This window comes from Myodes glareolus, chromosome 1 (assembly GCF_982192425.1).
Source record: "Myodes glareolus chromosome 1, mMyoGla1.1, whole genome shotgun sequence".
Taxonomy (NCBI): Eukaryota; Metazoa; Chordata; class Mammalia; order Rodentia; family Cricetidae; genus Myodes; species Myodes glareolus.
Window position 1 is genome coordinate 128261094 of NC_142026.1, and position 19283 is coordinate 128280376.

Sequence of the window (19283 nt, forward strand, 5' to 3'; positions counted from 1 at the left end):
TGTGAGGCAGGAACTCACTATGTAGACCAGGGTAGTGTAGAATTCTCAGAGATCCACCTTGCCTCTGCCTCCCAAATTCTAGGATTAAAGGCTTGCGCCGCCGCCACCTGACAATTTACATTTTTGTATGTGTGCATGTATACATGTGAATACCGCTACACTTTAGTCGGGATCAGAGGATAACTTTGTGGGAACTAGTTTTCTCTCCTTCTACCTTGTGGCTTCCCTAGGATAAAATTCAGGTCATCAGGATTGGTGACAGGCACCTTGCCGCAATGAACTATCCCACTGGCCCTGAGGAACAATGTTTGTTCTTGGACAATTTCCGCCATGTTTATGTCCATTGCCTCTCCTCCCACATCTCCCTTAGGTCGACCCCTTCAACCCAGTCTCTGTCAAGCTCCTGCTTGAATCTCTACCAGTGCCTTTTCCAGCCTCATGGCTTGGTTTATTTGGGGACCCATTCAGTTTAGCCAGGGCCATCTGTGTTAGGTGAGTGCTGGATTGGAAACTGAATTGAAGGTACCCACTGGTCATCAGTGGAAGGCTCTGAAGGCAATGACTCACCATCCTCTCTCTGGTCTAAATTCCCAGCAGACCTCTTCGTTTAGCGGCGAGAGATAGCCCTGCCCCTTTCCCCAGCCACCCGTGCCTGACTGTCCTTATGCAAACCCGGGACAGGTGTCTGCAGCTGCTTGACTTTGTCATTGTACTGGCTGCATCTCGCTCAGAGGATGGCGTTTTCACAGCCCTAATGTAGAACTTTTTTGAGGGCGCGGGGTGCCTTTATTTTAGGCTGTGTCTATCCCCTTTGGTTCAATTTAGGGATTTTAGTCTTAGCCAGAATGCATCATGGGTGACTTTTTCAGGACACTGCGAACCGTGACGCTTCTCCCTTATAAATTATTGAGTGGCCTCCACCCCACCCCCCAGCTTCCTCGCCGTAGAATTGGTTGTTCCTCTAGGTCTCTCCACTGAAATACACATTCTGATTTAGCATCGTCAATACTGATTGTCTTAGCCAGTTCTCCCCTCCCCCACCCCGTTTGTTTCAAAATGATGGCCAGGTCTTGGTGGATTGGGTGTGTGTATTCTTCTGTTTGGTTGGTTGATTTTAAAAAGCATGACTGTTAAGCATGAAGGAACCCCACTTTTCATATTCAAACAACCCTAATTGTCGTCTGCTTTGCACATACAATAATTTTCCCTCTAAATGTGAGAGGTGACAGGTACCAGCCCTTGTTCTTGTCCTGTGCTGTTTACAAGTTTAGGACATTGACTTACGGGGGGGGGGGGGGTATGAGGATGTTCATGCTTTGAAAGTGTATCGAACCAAAAAGATGAACTCTCTGCTTGTCTCTTTTCACACCTGACTCAAGGTGCCACCGAGTCAGTCTTCAGTCAGTTATCCCAGAGTGACACTACTTACCGTAAGACAATGGCCAAATCACTTGGCCCTTTACTCATCTGGAGCTAAGGAAACCATTTTTTTTCTTTTAATTTTTTATGTATGAGTATTCTGTCTGCATGTATTCCTGCATGCCAGAAGAGGGCATTGAATCAATCCCATTCTAGGTAGATGGTTTGTGAGCCACCGTGTGGTTGCTGGAAATTGTATTCAGGAGCTCTGGAAGAGCAGCCAGTGCTCCTAACTGCTGAACCATCATCTCTCCAGTCCTGTCCCCCATTTCTTAAAGAGCCGTTTGAATTCATAGGAAAGTTAGCCAGAATTCAAAGTTTTCATGTATCTCTTGTAGTCTTCACTGCCAAATCCTTTTCCAAAGTGGTCCTTCATTTTGAATGTATGATGGAGCCTCCCTGCATATATCAACACTTAAGAGTGTGCAGTGTATGGGTTTAGTCCTGGTGGTTTATGTCCTATGGATTTTGACAGGTCAGGAGTGTGTATACTTTCAATATAATTAGTATCAGAAAGTACAGTGTTCCTAACGCCCCCCCTTACCTATTCATTCTTCCTTCTCCAACCTACCAACCCAAGATCTTCTTACACAACTACCTGTTGAGTTCCATATGATTGCCGTCTCACAGCAAGGAATGTTTAGTATTGTAATAAACTGACCAGTTGCCCACCCCAAGTCACTATAGGGGCCTTCTCCCTATATCGCCATTTTTGAAGTTTTTGTGTCTTCTGAGACAGTTAGAAGCTCTGCCTTCAAGCTCTAAGATTTTGTTTATGTGATTTTAGGGAAGAACTTGGCCCTGGAAGATAGCAACATTATAGTTAGTTTTTATAAACAAAGAAAGCACTCACACCCAAGCCAAACCCACTCAGAGATGTGTCCTCCGTGCCTGTGGCCATTACTCTGAGGGTTAACTAGCTAATCATGTATAGGTGGTCAGGAACTGTGGGAGAACCCGTCCCCTAATCGCGAACTAGGGCAGAGGGGGAAGCCCCCACACGTGATCCTAGAACCTTCTGGTGTGTGGGGAGGGGCTTGCCTTGGTCACCTGGCAGACAGCGCCCCGCCTCTGTGACGTATGTAGCCGTCCCCAAGGGTGCCCCTCTCCAAAACCTGGGTGGCCGGCGACTGCGCCGCGGCCGGTTGGTGTCCCGCGATGGGGCAGCCGGGAGCGGCTGGCGGCGCCACGCAGGCCGCTGTCCGCGGCCACCCACCACCATGCCCTGGTGGAGTAACTTCTGTTGTAAGTAGAGTGTGTCCTGTCCTGTCCCAGTCGCCCCCACCTCCCACCCTGCCCTCGCCCAAAGCTAGTAGCCCTGAGGCTGGGAATGGCCGCACCTCTAGATGGTGGGTGTGGTTCCCGGTCCACTTTCTCTCGATCTTCCCGATCTTCCCGAGGCTCACAGCAAGCCAGGACAGAGCGCTTAGCTTTTCAATCCTGAGCTCCCTGCTCTTGAAGAGGCCTCGGCCTTGGAGAGAAAGCCCAAGCCAAGCCTCCATAAAGGTCATGTACTGCATCTACTAAACCCACCTCAAGCTAACCCGGAGATGAGTGTAATAAATTTTTAACACAGGGGCAATCCTTGAGGTTACCCCAAGAGCAGATATCACTGGCCAGACAGAGGGCACAACCTTCAGTACCGTACGCTAGCTTGGAAAAGGGACAGAGGTGGCTGGCAGAGGGAAAACAGAAAATGATTCAAGACTGGAAAGGTCATTGTACTCCTTCGACCCCAGTCTGGAGAGAGCAAGCATGGAGCGTGGAGGGAGGTGGGTGGCGTCTGTTTGCGTGGGCCGCTGCAGCTGCATCATAGTTTGTGGGCGCGTGGAGGGAGGTGGGTGGCATGGGCCGCTGCATCACAGTGTGTAGGCACGTGGAGGGAGGTGGGTGGCGTCTATTTGCTTGGGCCGCTACGTCACAGTGTGTGGGCGTGTGGCCAAGTAATAGTCTAGGCATCGCTGTGGGTTCAAGCACCGCGGCGCATGACGTGGGGGCAGGATGTAGGCTGTACAATTGCGCGTGTGCGCCACAGGGGTGCACGAGGACCTTTCTGTATCCTGTTGGAACCTGACTGAAACGGCCCTGGGCGTGGTAGTTGTGAGGACTAAACGCAAGGCTCCGGGCCACCAAATGTTTGCCAGCTTGGCTATGCAGTAGAGGCCGAATTTTTGGAAGTAGAACCTTCCTGTAAGTTCTGTACAGATTGGGGTTGGGGCTGAAGAAGGAGGCAAGTGGAGGCCGAGATCCACAAAACTGTGAGTGTCCAAAATTTACAGCCAAATGGGGGAAAAATGGATGTCATGCGGGTGGGGTGGGGTTGCATCTGAAGATTGTTCAGACAACACTAAGATTTTACCTGCATGGGTACTATAGACTTGTAGGCCGGTTAAGATTTCAAGACTTCTTAAGATTGAAGAATCCATAAAGCAGTCCCCTCTTGCGTAGCTATTTTCATCTGTCAAGAAGCTTTTTGGTCCTGCTAGTTGGCTGGGTATACTGTTTGTTTTTGCATCCTTTAGCCCAACTCTAAGGATTCCAATGCAGAATTAAAAGGGGGAAAAAGGATGGAGCCTGGAGAGGTGCCTCAGAGATTAAAAACACTGTTCTTGAGGAAGACCTGTGTTCCGTGTCTAGCACCCACCCGGTGCCTCACAACCATCGCTCCCTCTTCTAATCTCTGAGAGTGGCACACAGAAGTACATTACATGCAGGCAGAATATTCATACTCATAAGAATAAAATGCTTTAAAAAAAAAAAAAAGAAAGGAAGACGGGCGGTGGTGGCGCAGGCCTTTAATTCTAGCACTCGGTAGGCAGAGGCAGACGGATTTCTGTGAGTTTGAGTCCAGTCTGGTCTACAGAGTGAGTTCTAGGACAGCCAGGGCTACACAAAGAAACTCTGCCTCAAACAAACAAACAAAAAAATCTAAAAGTATCCCAAATTAAAACTTGGATTTTTGGGGCAATCGTGTGGAACACTGCGGTTTCCCATATTGTTTTTTGGTTTTTGTTTTTTTTTTTTTTAAAAAAAAAATCCCTGCATTAATCCCAGAGAGGACAATAGGTAATTTTAGTCTTGGGTTTTTGGCAGAATATGCAACTTATATTTTTACTGGTTATTAGTAAAATTTGAGTTTGTCAGTGATTGGATCACCCCCACGCATGCAGTATACTCCGCAATAACTTACCTTCAAAAAATAAAAAAAGATCAAATCTCTTCATGCATTAGAATATTTTTAATTATTTTCAAATTTCATTTTACATTCAAACCACAGTTCTACCCCCTCCCCATCCTGCGTTAGAATATTTTTGAACATTGGGCTAGAGTCTGAGCTTGCCTAGTCCAGGGTTAAATCTTCAACACAGCATTAACGGGCTTAGTGGTGTATTTCTGTAACCTCAGTCAGAAGTTTAAGGTTATCCTAACATCTCCGGCTGGAGGCCAGCCTGGATATGCAACCCTTGTCTCAGAATAAATCAAACAAAGGAAAGAAAAGGAACGGTTGATGGGAATGCTCCAAGTACCCAATGCTGACTTTTTAAAAAAATCTATTTATTTATTATGTATATAGTATTCTGGGTATTCTGTCTGTATGTATGCCTGCAGGCCAGAAGAGGGCACCAGATCTCATTACAGATGGTTGTGAGCCACTGTGTGGTTGCTGGGACTGAACTCAGGACCTTGGGAAGGGCAGGCAGTGCTCTTAACCCCTGAGCCATCTCTCTAGTCCCAGTGCTGACTTTTAATGGGAACAGGTGGAAATAAGCCAGTATCCCTATTTCAGATGCTTCTCAAAATTAGTGAGGAGGTGTGTACAATATTTTTAGATTGCTTTTTTAGGTTAGCAGACAGCAGGTTTCATTGTGGCATTTCCACACATCCAAGTTACCATTTTCTTTGCTGATTCCATATCCTGGCTATTTGAGTAGCGCAGCAATGAACATGGTTGTACGAGAAACTGTGTGCTGTGTTGACTAGAGAGTCCTGTGTGTCCAGACACAAAAATGTCTCTAGCTGGATCGTGCTGATTGCCATTGTATGGGTGCCCAAATTGACATTCCTACTAGAAGTGAATTAAGGGTTGCTCTTCAATGCAGAAAAAGACTGGACACCGCAAGCAGTATAACTGTAATTGTGTCTTGAGTTTTCATTTCGCTTTGGATGCTTGCCTCAATGTTTAATATGATGCTTTATAAAAAAAAGGTTTGAAGTTCTGGGGATTTTTTGTTGTTTTTTTTTTTTTTTGATTTTTTGAGACAGAGTTTCTCTGTGTAGCTCTGACTGTCCTGGAACTCGCTCTGTAGACCAGGCTAGCCTAGAACCCAGAGATCCACCTGCCTCTGCTTCCCAAGTGCTGGGACTAAAGGCTAGTACCTCCACTGCCTGGGTAACTTTTTATTTTCAAAAGTGAAATAATAATTTTGGTAATGAAAACAATTTTGAAATAATATTGAAGAAATAATAATTTCTGGAGTTTGGTGCTATTTTCACCAAGGTACAAATTTTTTTGTCCCCCTTCCCTTCTTTTTACTTTTTAAGTAGTAAACAGAAATTTATTTGGCACCTGGGTTCTGGAGGCCAAGAACTCCCAGATCCAGGCTCCATGTACAGATTATATATCAGTCAAGCCAATTAACATAACTATTATGTTACCGTGTTATTGTGTTGACACCACTAAAACTCATTTTTAGCAATTTTGAAATATGCATCTCCTGCCTAACTTAATAATGCACTATTTATACATTGTGATTGTCTTAATTAGGGTTTCTATTGCTGAGGAGAAGTATCATGACCCAAAAGCAGGTTGGGGAGGAAAGGGCTTATTTGGCTTCCATTTCCAGATCACTGTGCATCACCAAAAGAAGTCAGGACAGGATCTCAAACAAGATAGGATCCTGCGGGCAGGAACTGATGCAGAGGCCACGGAAGGGTGCTGCTTCCTGGCTTGCTCATTACAGATTGCTCAGCCTGTTTCCTAGCCCAGGACCAACAGCCCAGGGATGACACCACACACATTAGGCTGCTGCCTCCCCATCAATCACTAATTAAGAAAATGCCCCGTAGCTATATCTTATGGAGGCATTTTCTTCTCTTGGATGAATATAAGTTGTGTCAAGTCATAAGTTGACCCCAAATTAGTCAGCATAGTGATACACCCCCAAATTAGTCAGCATAGTGATACACCCCCAAATTATTTTTATGTGAGTGTTTTGCCTGCATAAATGTATGTGTACCATATACCATGCCAGGAGCCTGAGGATGTCAGGTCTCTTGGAGCTGGAGTTACAGATGGTTGTGAGCCGTCATGTGGGTGCTGGGAACCGAACCTGTTCCTCTGCAAAAGCAGCAGTGCCCTTAACCCCAGAGCCATCTTTCCAGCCCCACTACTTCTGAGATCCTAAGGAGAGACATAAGCATAGTGGCACATGCTTGTAATCCCTGCTCCTGGGAGGTACAAGCGAGAGGGCAGAAGTTCAAGATCATTCTTGGCTACATAGTAAATTCCAGGCCAGCCTGGACTAGAGAGGTCTGTCTACAAACTAACAAACTGACCAAAGAGAATGACTTCGTGGAGCAAACTGGGAGTTTTATCTGTTTACCAACTTTTTTCCCTCTAGGAAGTATATTTTTTTGAGGCTGATGTAGAGTGCCCACCACAAAGCATGGGGACCCGAGTTCAATTCCCAGATCCCACAGAAAAAGCCGAGGAGGTGGATGCAGGACCATCTATCTAGTCTAGCCTAGCTGGTGACCTCCAGGTTCAGTGAGAGACCATAAGATGGCTGAGCAGGCAAAGGTGCTTACTGCCATGAGTAATGAACCAAGTTCAGCCGCTGAAGTCACATGGTAGGAATAGCGGGCCATCTCCCTCACGGTGTCCTCTGACCTCCAGATGTGCTTTGTGGCAGGCCCCTCCAATACAAAGTAGGTAAATGAAAAATTAATAGAACGAGCAACTGAGGAAGACCTCGATATTATCCTGTGTGCAGACACACCGGCGGGTACATATATACACACATGACACCACATGCACACATTGGTTTTGGTTGTATTTTGTTTGGAGATAGGGGCTGTCCTTGAACTTGCTTTGGACGCCAAGCTGGCCCTGAGCTCACAGGAATCTGCTGCTTTTGCCTCCCGAGTGCTGGGATTGAAGTTACATGTCACCATGCTGAACTTGGCTTTCTTTTTAGTTTATTTTTATTTAGTGTGCATTGGTGGTTGCCTGCACGTGTCTGTGTGAGCGTGTCTGACCCACTGGAACTGGAGTTACATTTGTGAGCTGTCATCTAAACCAGCTAAGCCATTCTTTCAGGACCCTCTTCCCCCCATCAATGATACTCCTTGATCATCATTTACTGGATTTTAATTTTGTATGTTTGCTTGCTTTTTAAGATTTTTTTTACACTTCTGTGTTTTGCTTACATGTGTACCTGTGCACTGTGTGTGTTCAGTGCCCACAGAGGCCACAAGAGGGAGTTGGACCCAGCTAAAATGAGGATGCTTGGAAGAGAGTTCAGGTCCTCTATAAAAACTGCTGCTGTTATTAACTACTGAGCATCTCTCCAGCCCGTGCAACTCATTTCTTGATAACCAAGGAAAGGCAAAGAGCAAGCGTGAAGAACCTTTGAACTTGAAGTCTTGATGGCCCTTTGATAGGAGTAGTTCTTGCCCACCTAAACATTTGCAAATACCCGCATATTCTACCTTACCTTACATTAATGAGAGTATTATGTTTGTTGAACTAAATAATTTTTCCTTTCTCTTGGTTAATAGTTGGACAGAGAGAGTCAGAAGATGTGAGAGAAAAAGACCGAGCTAAAGAAATGGCTGCCAACTCTGCAGTTGTTGAAGACATCACAAAGGGTGAACAGGAGGAGATGCCTGAGATAATCGAACAGATCCCTGCTCCAGAGAGCAACGTAGAAGACACGGCACCGCCCACTGAGTCCCAGGCTAATGATGTTGGCTTCAAGAAGGTATTTAAGTTTGTCGGCTTTAAATTCACCGTGAAAAAGGATAAAAATGAGAAGTCTGATACGGTCCAGCTACTCACTGTCAAAAAGGATGAAGGCGAAGGAGCAGAAGCCACAGTGGGAGCAGGTGACCACCAGGAGCCTGTCATGGAAACCGGAGAGTCGGCATCCAAAGAAAGTGAGCTGAAGCAATCCACCGAGAAGCCAGAAGACACCACGAAGGAAGCACGGAGCAGCACAGAAGAAATTCCCCTTCAGGCTGAATCTGGTCAAGTGGCTGAAGAAGAAGCCAAAAATGAAGAAGAAAAGCAAGAAAAAGAACCCACCAAGTCCGCGGAATCTCCAACCAGTCCAGCCAGTGGTGAGACGACGTCTTCCTTCAAGAAATTCTTCACTCACGGTTGGGCTGGCTGGCGCAAAAAGACCAGCTTCAAGAAGCCAAAGGATGAGGAGCTGGACACTTCTGAGAAGAAAAAGGAGCAAGAGGCAGAAAAAGTCAATGAGGAAGAAAATGAAAAGACAGAAGAAGGTCCTTCTGAGCATGCTCCAGCCTCCGAGCAGCAGGGGCCCACAGAAGACACAAGTCAGGCCAGGCTGTCCGCAGATTATGAGAAGGTGGAGCTGCCCTTGGAAGATCAGGCTGGTCTGGACGGATTGGCAGAGAAGTGTGCTCCGTTGGCAACGGAAGTATTTGATGATAAAATAGAAGTCCACCAAGAAGTTGTTGCGGAGGTCCACGTGAGCACCGTAGAGATGGCGGAGGAGCAGGAAGGGAGGAAAGAGGCAGACGGGGATGTGAAAGAAACGGGAGAATCCGTGCCCCCTGAAAAACCAGCTGAGACCAAGGAGGCTTCTCAGGAAGCTGAGCCTGCTGAGGACCTGGTGAAGAGCAAAGAAGTGTGTGTCTCTGGAGGTGACCACACACAGCTGACAGATCTAAGTCCCGATGAGAAGTTGTTGCCCAAACACCCAGAAGGCATTGTCAGTGAGGCGGAGATGCTGTCCTCTCAAGAGAGGATCAAGGTACAAGGGAGCCCTTTGAAGAAACTCTTCAGTAGCTCCGGCTTAAAGAAGCTGTCTGGGAAGAAGCAGAAGGGGAAACGAGGGGGCGGAGGAGACGAAGAACCAGGAGAACACCAACAGGTCCAAACCGAGTCCCCAGAGAGCGCCGACGAGCAGAAAGGAGAGAGCTCGGCGTCCTCCCCTGAAGAGCCTGAGGAGATCACGTGTCTGGAGAAAGGGCTGTCGGAAGCACAGCAGGAAGGGGACGTCGAGGAAGGAGCTACTTCTGATGGGGACAAGAAAAGGGAAGGAATCACCCCCTGGGCATCTTTCAAAAAGATGGTGACACCCAAGAAGCGGGTCCGAAGACCTTCTGAGAGTGACAAGGAAGAAGAAGTGGACAAGGTCAAGAGCGCCACGCTGTCGTCCACAGAGAGCACAATGTCAGAAATGCAGGAGGAAGCCAAGACGGCTGGAGAGGAGCAGAAGCCAGAAGAACCAAAGCGGAAGGTGGATACTTCGGTGTCGTGGGAGGCGTTAATTTGTGTGGGGTCCTCCAAGAAGAGGGCAAGGAAGGCATCCTCTTCAGACGACGAAGGAGGGCCGAGAACAGTGGGAGCGGAGGAGTCCAGCAAAGACAAAGAAGCCGGAACCGAATCTGCCCCTGCCAGCACCCAGGAACACGAGCAAGCGCAAGGAAGTTCTTCCCCCGAGCCAGCCGGAAGCCCTTCTGAAGGGGAAGGTGTCTCCACCTGGGAGTCATTTAAAAGATTAGTCACTCCACGAAAGAAATCCAAGTCAAAGCTGGAAGAGAAAGCGGAAGACTCCGGTGCAGAGCCATTGGCTTCAGATGTTGAACCAGGTAAAGAAGAGTCTTGGGTTTCCATTAAGAAATTTATTCCTGGACGGCGGAAGAAAAGGCCAGATGGGAAGCAAGAACAGGCCGCTGCGGAAGACGCGGGGCCCACAGAAATCAATGACGATGACCCGGACGTCCCTGCCGTCGTGCCTCTGTCTGAGTACGACGCGGTGGAAAGGGAGAAGATGGAAGCCCAGCAGGTCCAGGAGAGTGAGGAAGGACCCCGGCTAGAGGGTGCTGTGTATGTGTCTGAGGAGCTTAGTAAGACGCTGGTTCACACCGTGAGTGTGACTGTCATTGACGGGACCAGGGCGGTCACCAGTGCCGAAGAGCAGTCTCCTTCTTGGATCTCCACTTCCGTGACAGAACCCCTTGAGCACGCCGAAGAAGCCACGCCATCCACTGAGGAGGTTACTGAAAGAGACATCATTGCAAAAGAAGCCCCCGCGGTCACCCAGACCTTACCAGAGGCCCAAGATGCCCATGACGACACAGTTATCAGCGAGGTAGAATTCACCTCCGAAGCCGTGACAGCTGCAGAAACCACAGAGGCCCTCCACGCGGAAGAAGTCACCGAAGCCTCGGGGGCAGAAGAGACCACAGACATGGTGTCAGCGGTTTCCCAACTGACTGACTCCCCGGACACCACCGAGGAAGCCACCCCGGTCCAGGAGGTAGAGGGTGGTGTGCAGGACAGAGAAGAGCAGGAGCGACAGACACAAGCTATCCTCCAAGCAGTCGCAGAAAAGGTGAAGGGGGAGTCACAGGCGCCTGCCGCCCAGACCGGACAGAGAGCAGGGCCCAAAGCACTGGAGAAGGTGGAGGAGGTAGAAGAAGATTCCGAAGTGCTAGCTGTGGAGAAAGAGAGGGATGTCGTGCCGGAAGAACCCGTGCAGGGAGCCGAAGCTGAGCATTCTGCCCAGGGCTCTGAGATTGTTCAGACTGCCCCCGAGAGCCTTACAGAAGTTCCCGAAGTCACGGCGGGTGTAGAGTTGAAGGAGCAGGTCACCGCAAGCCAGCTTATAGAGCCCCAGCAGCTGGTGGATCAAGCTGCAGCCCCCGAGTCATCCGAGACCCTGACAGACAGCGAGACAAACGGAAGCACTCCCCTAGCTGAGTCAGATACTCCAGATGTGCCACAGCAAGAGGAGACCATTGAAAGCCAGGACAGTGAAGCCATCGCAACTGACGGGCAGTCGCAGGTCACAGAGGCAGTGATAGCTCCCGCTCAGGAGGAGGAACCTTCAATACCACCGGATTTTCCACCCCAAGGAGAACATGGGGGAAAACCAGGAAGAGACGTTCTAGAACCTACACATCAAGAGCTTGTGGAAGGGGTGCCTGTTTTGGCAAAGACTGAGGCGGGTCAGGAGGCTGGCCTCCTTGTTGAGAAAGTCGAAGACGAACTATGTGTTGAAGGACCGGAGGGGTCTGCACACACAGATGGACCCGACAGTCGAGAGGCGATTGCTGAAGTGGTATGTGACGGTGAAGTATTGGGAGCCCCCGAATCTCAAGAAAGCAAGAATGTGGAGGTGCGGAGTCCTAGCCCGGAGGAGAGAGAGGTGGAAACCGGTGTCGAAAAGGAGAAAACCGAAGCAAAGCCAGAGCAAGTGAGTGAAGAACGCGAGCAGAAGACGGCTGCTCCTGAACCTGAAGAAGCCCCCCCACAGCCCATCCAGACAGCTGGTGTGTCCGACTCAGAGAAAGAAAGCTCTTCCCTCCCAGACCAAGACAAAGCCGTTTGTGTAGAGGTTCAAAGCTCGGAGCCACCGGGAACTCCCACAGCCGAACCTGTGAGGGCGGCTGAGGAAACTGTCACGATTTCCGAAGCAAGTGAAAGTCTGGAGTCTGTGGGTGTGCATTTAATACCAGCCGAGAAGTCCTCCGAAGAGGGTGACTGCTCGACTCCTCAGCATGGAGAGGAGGACACTGTGCCCTTGGGGCCCGAGTCTCAGGCAGAGTCACCCCCAGCAATAGCATCACCGGCTCCTGAAAACACCCTCCACTCTGGCCTGCAAGGAGAGATAAGCGCCTCCCAGAAAGAGGGATCCGCTGAAGATGACGAGCAGGTTGGTGGTCAAGGAGAGGCAGCAAAGGAGGGAGTCGTCATGGCTGCCTCCGAGATCTTCGAACTCCAGAGCGAGAGCACTAAGCTTGTCCAGAACGTCATCCAGACAGCCGTTGACCAGTTCTCACGTACAGAAACGACCCCCACAGCCCCTGCTTCCGATACACAGGCCCAAGTCCCGGTGATGCAGGCAGACAGCCAGGACGCTCAACGAACGCTGGACAAAGAAGAAAGCCGCCAACAAGTCCTGGCCCAAGACGAAGCAGTGACCCCCGCAGCCCAAGAAGAACTTGCCCTTTCTGATGATTCCAAAAGCGTGAGCGAGACTTCAGAAGAGGCCAATATGCCTGCAGTCAAAAGTGCCAGTATCAAAGACCACCAGTGCGAGCAGGTCATTGCCCCACTCGGGGCAGAGGGAGATGGAAGCGGAACAAAACCTGTGCCAGGCGATGACTGTGCCAAATTTGGAGAAGGTGTCGAGAAGCTGCCATCTGAACCCAAAGATCAAAGGGGGCATGGTGCTGATGGCCCCAAACACCAAAGCTCAGCCCAGGCAGAGGCGGATGCCTCCGGAAATCTAACCAAAGAGTCTCTAGACACCAATGGACCAAAGCTAACGGAGGAGGGAGATGCCTGGGAAGTAGGAATGCAAGGAAAAATGTCCACCGAGTCAGTCAAAGAGATGAAGCTCCAGACAGAAGAGGACCTACCGGAGCCAGAGGGGGACTTGTCAGAATCCTAAGATGTTGGGTAGGTAGACTTGCTTCTGGGAGGGGGTTCCCCGCCCCACAGCTGTACAATTACATGGCAAAAAATTGATTTATACAGACCCTTCAGTTGGAAATAATAACCAACTAGAGGAAGATCTAGATAATATATATTTTTTCTTTCATTTTTTTGTTTTAAATTTATTTTATATGCATTAAAGTTTTGCCTGTGAGAGGGTGTTGGATTTCCCTTGAACAGGAGTTACAGCAGCCATGAGCTGCCATGTAGGTGCTGGGAATTGAACCTGGGTCCTCTGGAAGAGCAGTCAGTGCTCTTAACCACTGGGTCATTTGTTTTTTTTCTTTCTTATCAGAATCCCACTAAATCTTTTTTTATTTTTTCGAGACAGGGTTTCTCTGTGTATCTTTGCCTGTCCTGGAACTCACTCTGTAAATCTTGAATTTACAGAGATCTGCCTGCCTCTGCCCCCCAGTGCTGGGATTAAGGGCATGCGCCACCATGCCCTGGCCTCCTATTTGATTTTTAGAGACAAGGTCTCACTGTGTAGCCCAGTCTGGACTTAAGCTCTAGGTAATCCCCCTGCCTTCGGTCTCCCCTGCCAGTAGATTACAGGCATGAACCACCACTACATCTGGCTCTGGTAAAATGCATTTCTCTCTGTGTGTGGTGTTGAGATCGGAAGACTCTAGATTAGCACTGTCACTGTCTCAGCCTATAAGGACTACCCCCATCTCTCTCCCTCCCTCCCTCCCTCCCTCCGTGTGTGTGTGTGTGTGTGTGTGTGTGTGTGTGTGTGTGTTAACTGTTTGGAGGATCCACCATGCCATCTTTCTAACCCTTAAACATGTATGATCGTTGTATGTGTATGTGTTCATGCTGCATAATGTGGGCTGGTAGGTTGCCTGCGTTATGGTGTATGTTTGTGGGGGGCGGGGCGGGTCAGAGGACACCTTCTGAAGATTGAACTCAGGTCTCCAGCTTATGTAGTAAACACCTTTAGCTCCTGAGCTGTCTACCCAACCCTTTTCTTCCTTTTAGTGGAGCTCAGGTCCAGAATCCCAGGCAGCCCATTCCCATAGCTCTTGTGCGAGTGTTCTGTTGACAATAACTTGAGGGTGGAAAAGAGATTTTTTTTTATTTCTCTCTCTCCTTTCTTCCTCCTACAGTTACTCACTGTATACCTGCGAGACCAGAATGTGAAGACAAGCCACGGAACAAAATGCTGCTGTTGGGACGTTGAGACCAAGATTGCCGAGCCCTTGAGATTCAGAGATTGGGCTATCCACTGATTTCAACCTTGGAGAGAACCCCGACAATCCTGAGGTTTCACCAGGAGCTAGAGCCAGCTAACATTTCCTTGTTTCAAGACTGCTTTGATTTTTTCCCCCCCTTGGTACACCATATATTTCTGATTTAAGGTCCTACATTCTCAGCCTGGAACCGATGTCGGCAATACCTAGTTCTGCTTCTCAAACTGGAGCGTCCTCTTTCATGTATTTATATGTATGTTTTATGTAATCCTCCTCCTGTACCTATTGTATATTTTTTTCCTAACGTTTAAGCACATGCCTTTTGTATTATGCAATATGTAATGGGCGTGTAGCCATCATGAAGCTTCGAGAAGCCCCAAGCCTCAACTATAACCTGTGGCAAACAGAGAAATAACATTCCTGAGAGGAAGGTACAAGTCCTTAAAGTTCACTGATGCTTAGGTTTGTGGGTTAGCCATCTCCTGAAAGTGGTCGTTTCCTTATGCACAGCGAGCTCAGAAATAAAATGCCATTTGGAAGCATCCAGAATGTCCCGATATTTCTGTGACGTGTTTCTTTCTAATCCAGTCCAGGTGGGAAAGAAGTCTCTTTAGTGGCAGATTAAGCCCCTTCTCTTAGTGACATGGACAGATGAGTGTGCCTAAGGCCGTGAGAAGTTTTCCACCTTAAGAAGGAAATCCGTTGTACTTTTTTGATTGTACTCATGTGCTGGATTGAATTCATACGCAGAACGAAGTGAGTCCTGTTCTTTATAAATGGTATTTTGATAGATACTGGAGTGTGTCTGTGTTATATCTGTGCCCCTTTTAAGAACAATGTTGCATTATGTTCATTTGGATAAATTGTGATTTGACAGCTGATTTAAATAAAATATTTGCTTCACTTAGAGTCACTTGTTTTTATTAAGTGCTAAGGGGCCTGGGTCCTATACGCACTGTGTTAGAATAAATGTACTGACAAGAAGAGAAGAGGAAGAAGCTGGAACTTTCTTACCAGGCACCCATGAAGATGTCACTTTGTCCTGGTTTGGCACATCAGCAGATGACTTGCTGGACACTGTGGCCATAGGAAGGCAGCAGGCAGCAGCTGGTTACACCTTGGCTAGATGAAGCCAGCCTATGACTGTTGCGCTTAGTTAGCTCCTCCTTCCTCTTTCTTCAGGATAGGATCCAGCCCATGAGATGGTGCCACCCACATTCAGGATTGGTCTTCCATCTTCCAGCCAAGCCCGGAAACTTTGTCAAGCACAAACTCAGAGTTGTATTTCCTAGGTGATTCTAAAAACCAATCAAATCGCCAACATTCATCATAATATCCAAGAGCAAATGCCGAAGTCAGCGGCAGGATGTATACGTCTCCTAGAGAATTTGAAGTAGAGGTACATTAAGAGCTCTGTTGTGGAAAACAATAGCCACAAAGATTCTTGCAGCCTTTGAAGTGAAGGAGAAGGGGTACTAACTAGAGGTTGACTAAAACCAAGGCCTTGCACATGCGACACAAACACTGTACCACTGAGATGGTGACTAGAATCCCAGGCCAGGATCTGTAACAGGCTAGCTTCAAATTGGCCATCATCTTCCGTCAGTCTCCCAAGCAGCTAAGATTCAGAGGCATGTGCTACCACACCCAGTTCCTTGCAAAATTTCTTCAAGCTTAACATAGAAACTTTGGCTTGGTGTCTGATGAAAGAAAAGGCTCTCTGTCTGTCTCTTACTCTCTTTCACTCACACACACACACGCATACTGCAAAAAAAAACACCACCTTTCTTTCCTTCTTTCTCCTTTTCTTCTGCTCATTGTGAAACTGCAGCTGGTTTTCTGTAGCATTTTCCTCAGAAGAAACACTCTGCCAGGGAAACTCAGGAAGCAAACGACTCAGGAGTTTCAAGCTCTTTCTGAAACTGACCAGACTCAGCAGGCCCCTCTCTCCCCAAGCTTATTCAAGCACTAACAGCCAGCTGATAGATACTCCATGTAGCCAAACTTCCTGGAAGAGGTTCGGATCAACTGATCTGCCTAGAAGAGACACTCTGGGACCTGTTGAGCTACCTGAAAGTCATTCACTGATCGTCAGGATTAACCCATGCTTTTGGGAGGGCTTTCGGAGATGCAGCTGCATTTGAGTCCTTGTTCCTGATCACCCTTACTCCTGTAAGTAACCTTACTTTGATCTGTTGTTACTTTGCTATCTGGGGTGAGTAGATCTTCACATTCCCCCAGCACTAGTGTCAAACAACAGTTGACCTTAAAATTGAGATCTCCATGCCTCAGTACTGAGGGGCTGGTATCACACAGGACTCTATCTAGCACCCCCACGTGAACACGGAAGGAAACCTTGCACTTCCTTCTTCCCCCCTTCTTCCTAAACCACAGAACACACACTAAAAGCTAGCCACCAAGGTCTATTCCCTATTTGATCATTTCCTCCTCCCGAGGCTAACTGCCGAGGTGCAGCTATCAAGGGATTGAAATCCTGCAATCAAAAGCCCTCTTTTGGCTCACCCAATTAACATGCCCAATCAAGACAAAACCAACTCATCCGAACACAGGGTTCCCCCCTTCCCTTTATAAATTAGCATTTGCCTATGGGCCAGGCCTGTTTCTATCCAGAGGCAGTCCTTTGTCCTCCAAGGCAAATATCCCTTCTTTCTTTCCTCTTCTTCCTCATTCTCAATCTCCTGTCTTTTCTCTCATTCTCTGCCCTTTGTTCCTCTGGTCTTGGTGTGTCCTGTGCTGATTTTGGTCCTTTCTAGACTTACTTAGAACTCACTGGTGCCGTTTCACCTTCCTTTCCAATATACAGAGGCTAAGAGATGACTCAGCATTAAGAACTTTCTTTTCTTGCAGAGGACTTGAGTTCAGTTCCCATCACCATGTGGGAGGAGAAGAGAGACTTTATAAGTATGGGGGCCAGCCGTGATAAGCTAAGTATGGGCAGGTTACCCAAAGGAAGTTCTTTACTTCCAACCATTATCACCTGGGACTCTGGCCATTGATAAATTTAAACAGAGGCCTGAGTCTCAGTAGTTTACCCTGACGCAATGCCTGGTTGCAGGACAAACCACAAACTGAATTACCTGACCCCCACCCAAGAGCAGACCATTCAAAGGAAATGCCTGGCATTCCAAGCACTGTAGATAGGATCACCTGCCAGCGCACATTCACCAGGACACCCTAGAAAAATGTCAGCCAATCAGGGGTCTTAAAACCTCGGAAACCCATCACCCCCACCTTTACTACTATAAAACCCTATTCTAATCGAGCTCGGGGCTCTCCATTTATTCCAATACGTTGGACATGCAGAACGACCAAGTTTGCAAACTTGATTAAAATAAAGGCTTTTTGCTTTTACATATGGGACTTGATTTCCTTGTTGGTTTTTACGGGGACTTTGCAGATTTGGGCATCACATTAAGCACATACAAGGAATGTATGGCCTCCACAAGTACCACACTCGTGTGCACAGAAACACACACACAGGTGGAATGTAAAGATAGAACGGATTAATCCAGCCTAACATTTCTTGTTATCAAAGCCTAAATAGGAGATTTTGACAGACTGTTGGGAAGCACTGTGTGAGGGTACACGAGCCAGAGTTAGCTCCCTGAGTACTTTGATAGTTCTGGAATCATGGCTCTGGGTTGCCTTATGATTGTTTGATATGTTTCGTTTTCAGGCATGTTCTTCTAAGAGGCACACACCGTCTCTCTGTGGAATCTGAAGAGAGTTTTTCTTTCTTGCCCAATGCATTTTTTTGTCTTTATCCCCCCAGGAGGCCCACGTATTTCTAGGAGGCATTTGCCGTCTCTTCTGGCTCAGTTTCCCACCGTAACTCAGGGTCTGGGTCTGGGCTCTCTCAGCCTTTGGCTGGCTGGCTTCAAAGACCTTTCTCTGCTTGAGGACATCTCTGTCTAACTGAAAAGAGAAAGGAAATTTTAATCCATTCTTTTATTATTTATTTATTTAACCTTTTTTTCCCCTACCAGCCAGTTTCTCCTCCCTCCTCTCCTGTTCCCTACTCCCACCACTCCCATCTACGCCCTCCCTATCCAATCCTCCTTTTGTCTCCATCCAGAAAGGGGCAGACCCAGTCTGTTCTTTTATTAAATATTTGCTTTTTTTTTTTTTTTTTTTTTTTTTTGAGACAGGGTTTCTCTGTAGTCCTGGTTGTCCTGGAATTCACTCTGTAGACCAGGCTGACCTCGAACTTGGAGATTCGCCTGCCTCTGACTCCCAGGTGCTAGGATTAAAAGTTTTCCCCACTACTCCCCAGCCCTTTTAAGTATTTATAGCAAAATTGTAAAGGATGAAGGACTATGAAGCTTTTCTCAGCAGCGAGATCTGAACTTTGGGTAAAGTCTCTGATGCTATCGATGCCTTTGTTTTGAGACAGGCGTGGAACTTGCTGTATAGACCAGGCTGTCCTCAAACTCATAATCACCTGTTTCTGCCTTCAGACTGCTGGCGTGTACCTGGTCCTGATCTGTTCTATATTTTCCCCTGGACTCTTGTGAAGGGTAGGGCAGACTGCTTCTTGGAAAATTTACTTTGCCTTCTTTCTTCTTCCTCCTCCTGGACCTTCTCCTCTCTTTAAGCAAAGTCCCCGTTTATTCTAGGCTAACCTGGAACTCATGCTGTACCCCAGGGGCAGCTGGAGCACATAATGATCCTTCTACGCCAAACTCCCAAGTGCCTGGCTTTTTTTGTTTTCTGTTTCCTGACAGTTTTACTATGTAGCTCTGGCTGGCCTGTAATTCATGGTAATCCTCTTGCCTCTACTTCCCAAGTACTGGCATCCCAGGCATGTGTCACTGCTCCCACCTCTTCGACTACATTCTTATGAAGGGCTCGCAGGTGACAAGCACATCTGGAATGTGGACAGGAAGTTTAGGACAACCCCTGAGTCTTCAAACCCTTTCAATTCCGAGATGCTAATAGAAGGGGAGACCATT

The 19283-nt window shown here is 47.9% G+C and overlaps 1 protein-coding gene across 4 annotated transcripts in view; it reads left to right on the forward strand.

Annotated features, from left to right (window-relative positions):
• The window catches only part of Akap12 (A-kinase anchoring protein 12), an 84887-nt gene extending 69668 nt beyond the window's left edge, over positions 1-15219 (forward strand). For 3 of the 4 annotated variants that reach the window (XM_048419762.3, XM_048419767.3, XM_087911977.1), the window contains 2 exons: positions 8200-13081; positions 14227-15219. In XM_048419762.3, the coding sequence (XP_048275719.3) occupies positions 8200-13073 (4874 nt within the window). In that variant the 3' untranslated portion in view covers positions 13074-13081; positions 14227-15219. Of the gene's footprint in view, positions 1-2595; positions 2665-8199; positions 13082-14226 lie in introns of those variants that run through there. The other variant, XM_048419777.3, reaches the window with a different exon arrangement.
• The last annotated feature ends 4064 nt before the right edge of the window (positions 15220-19283 follow it).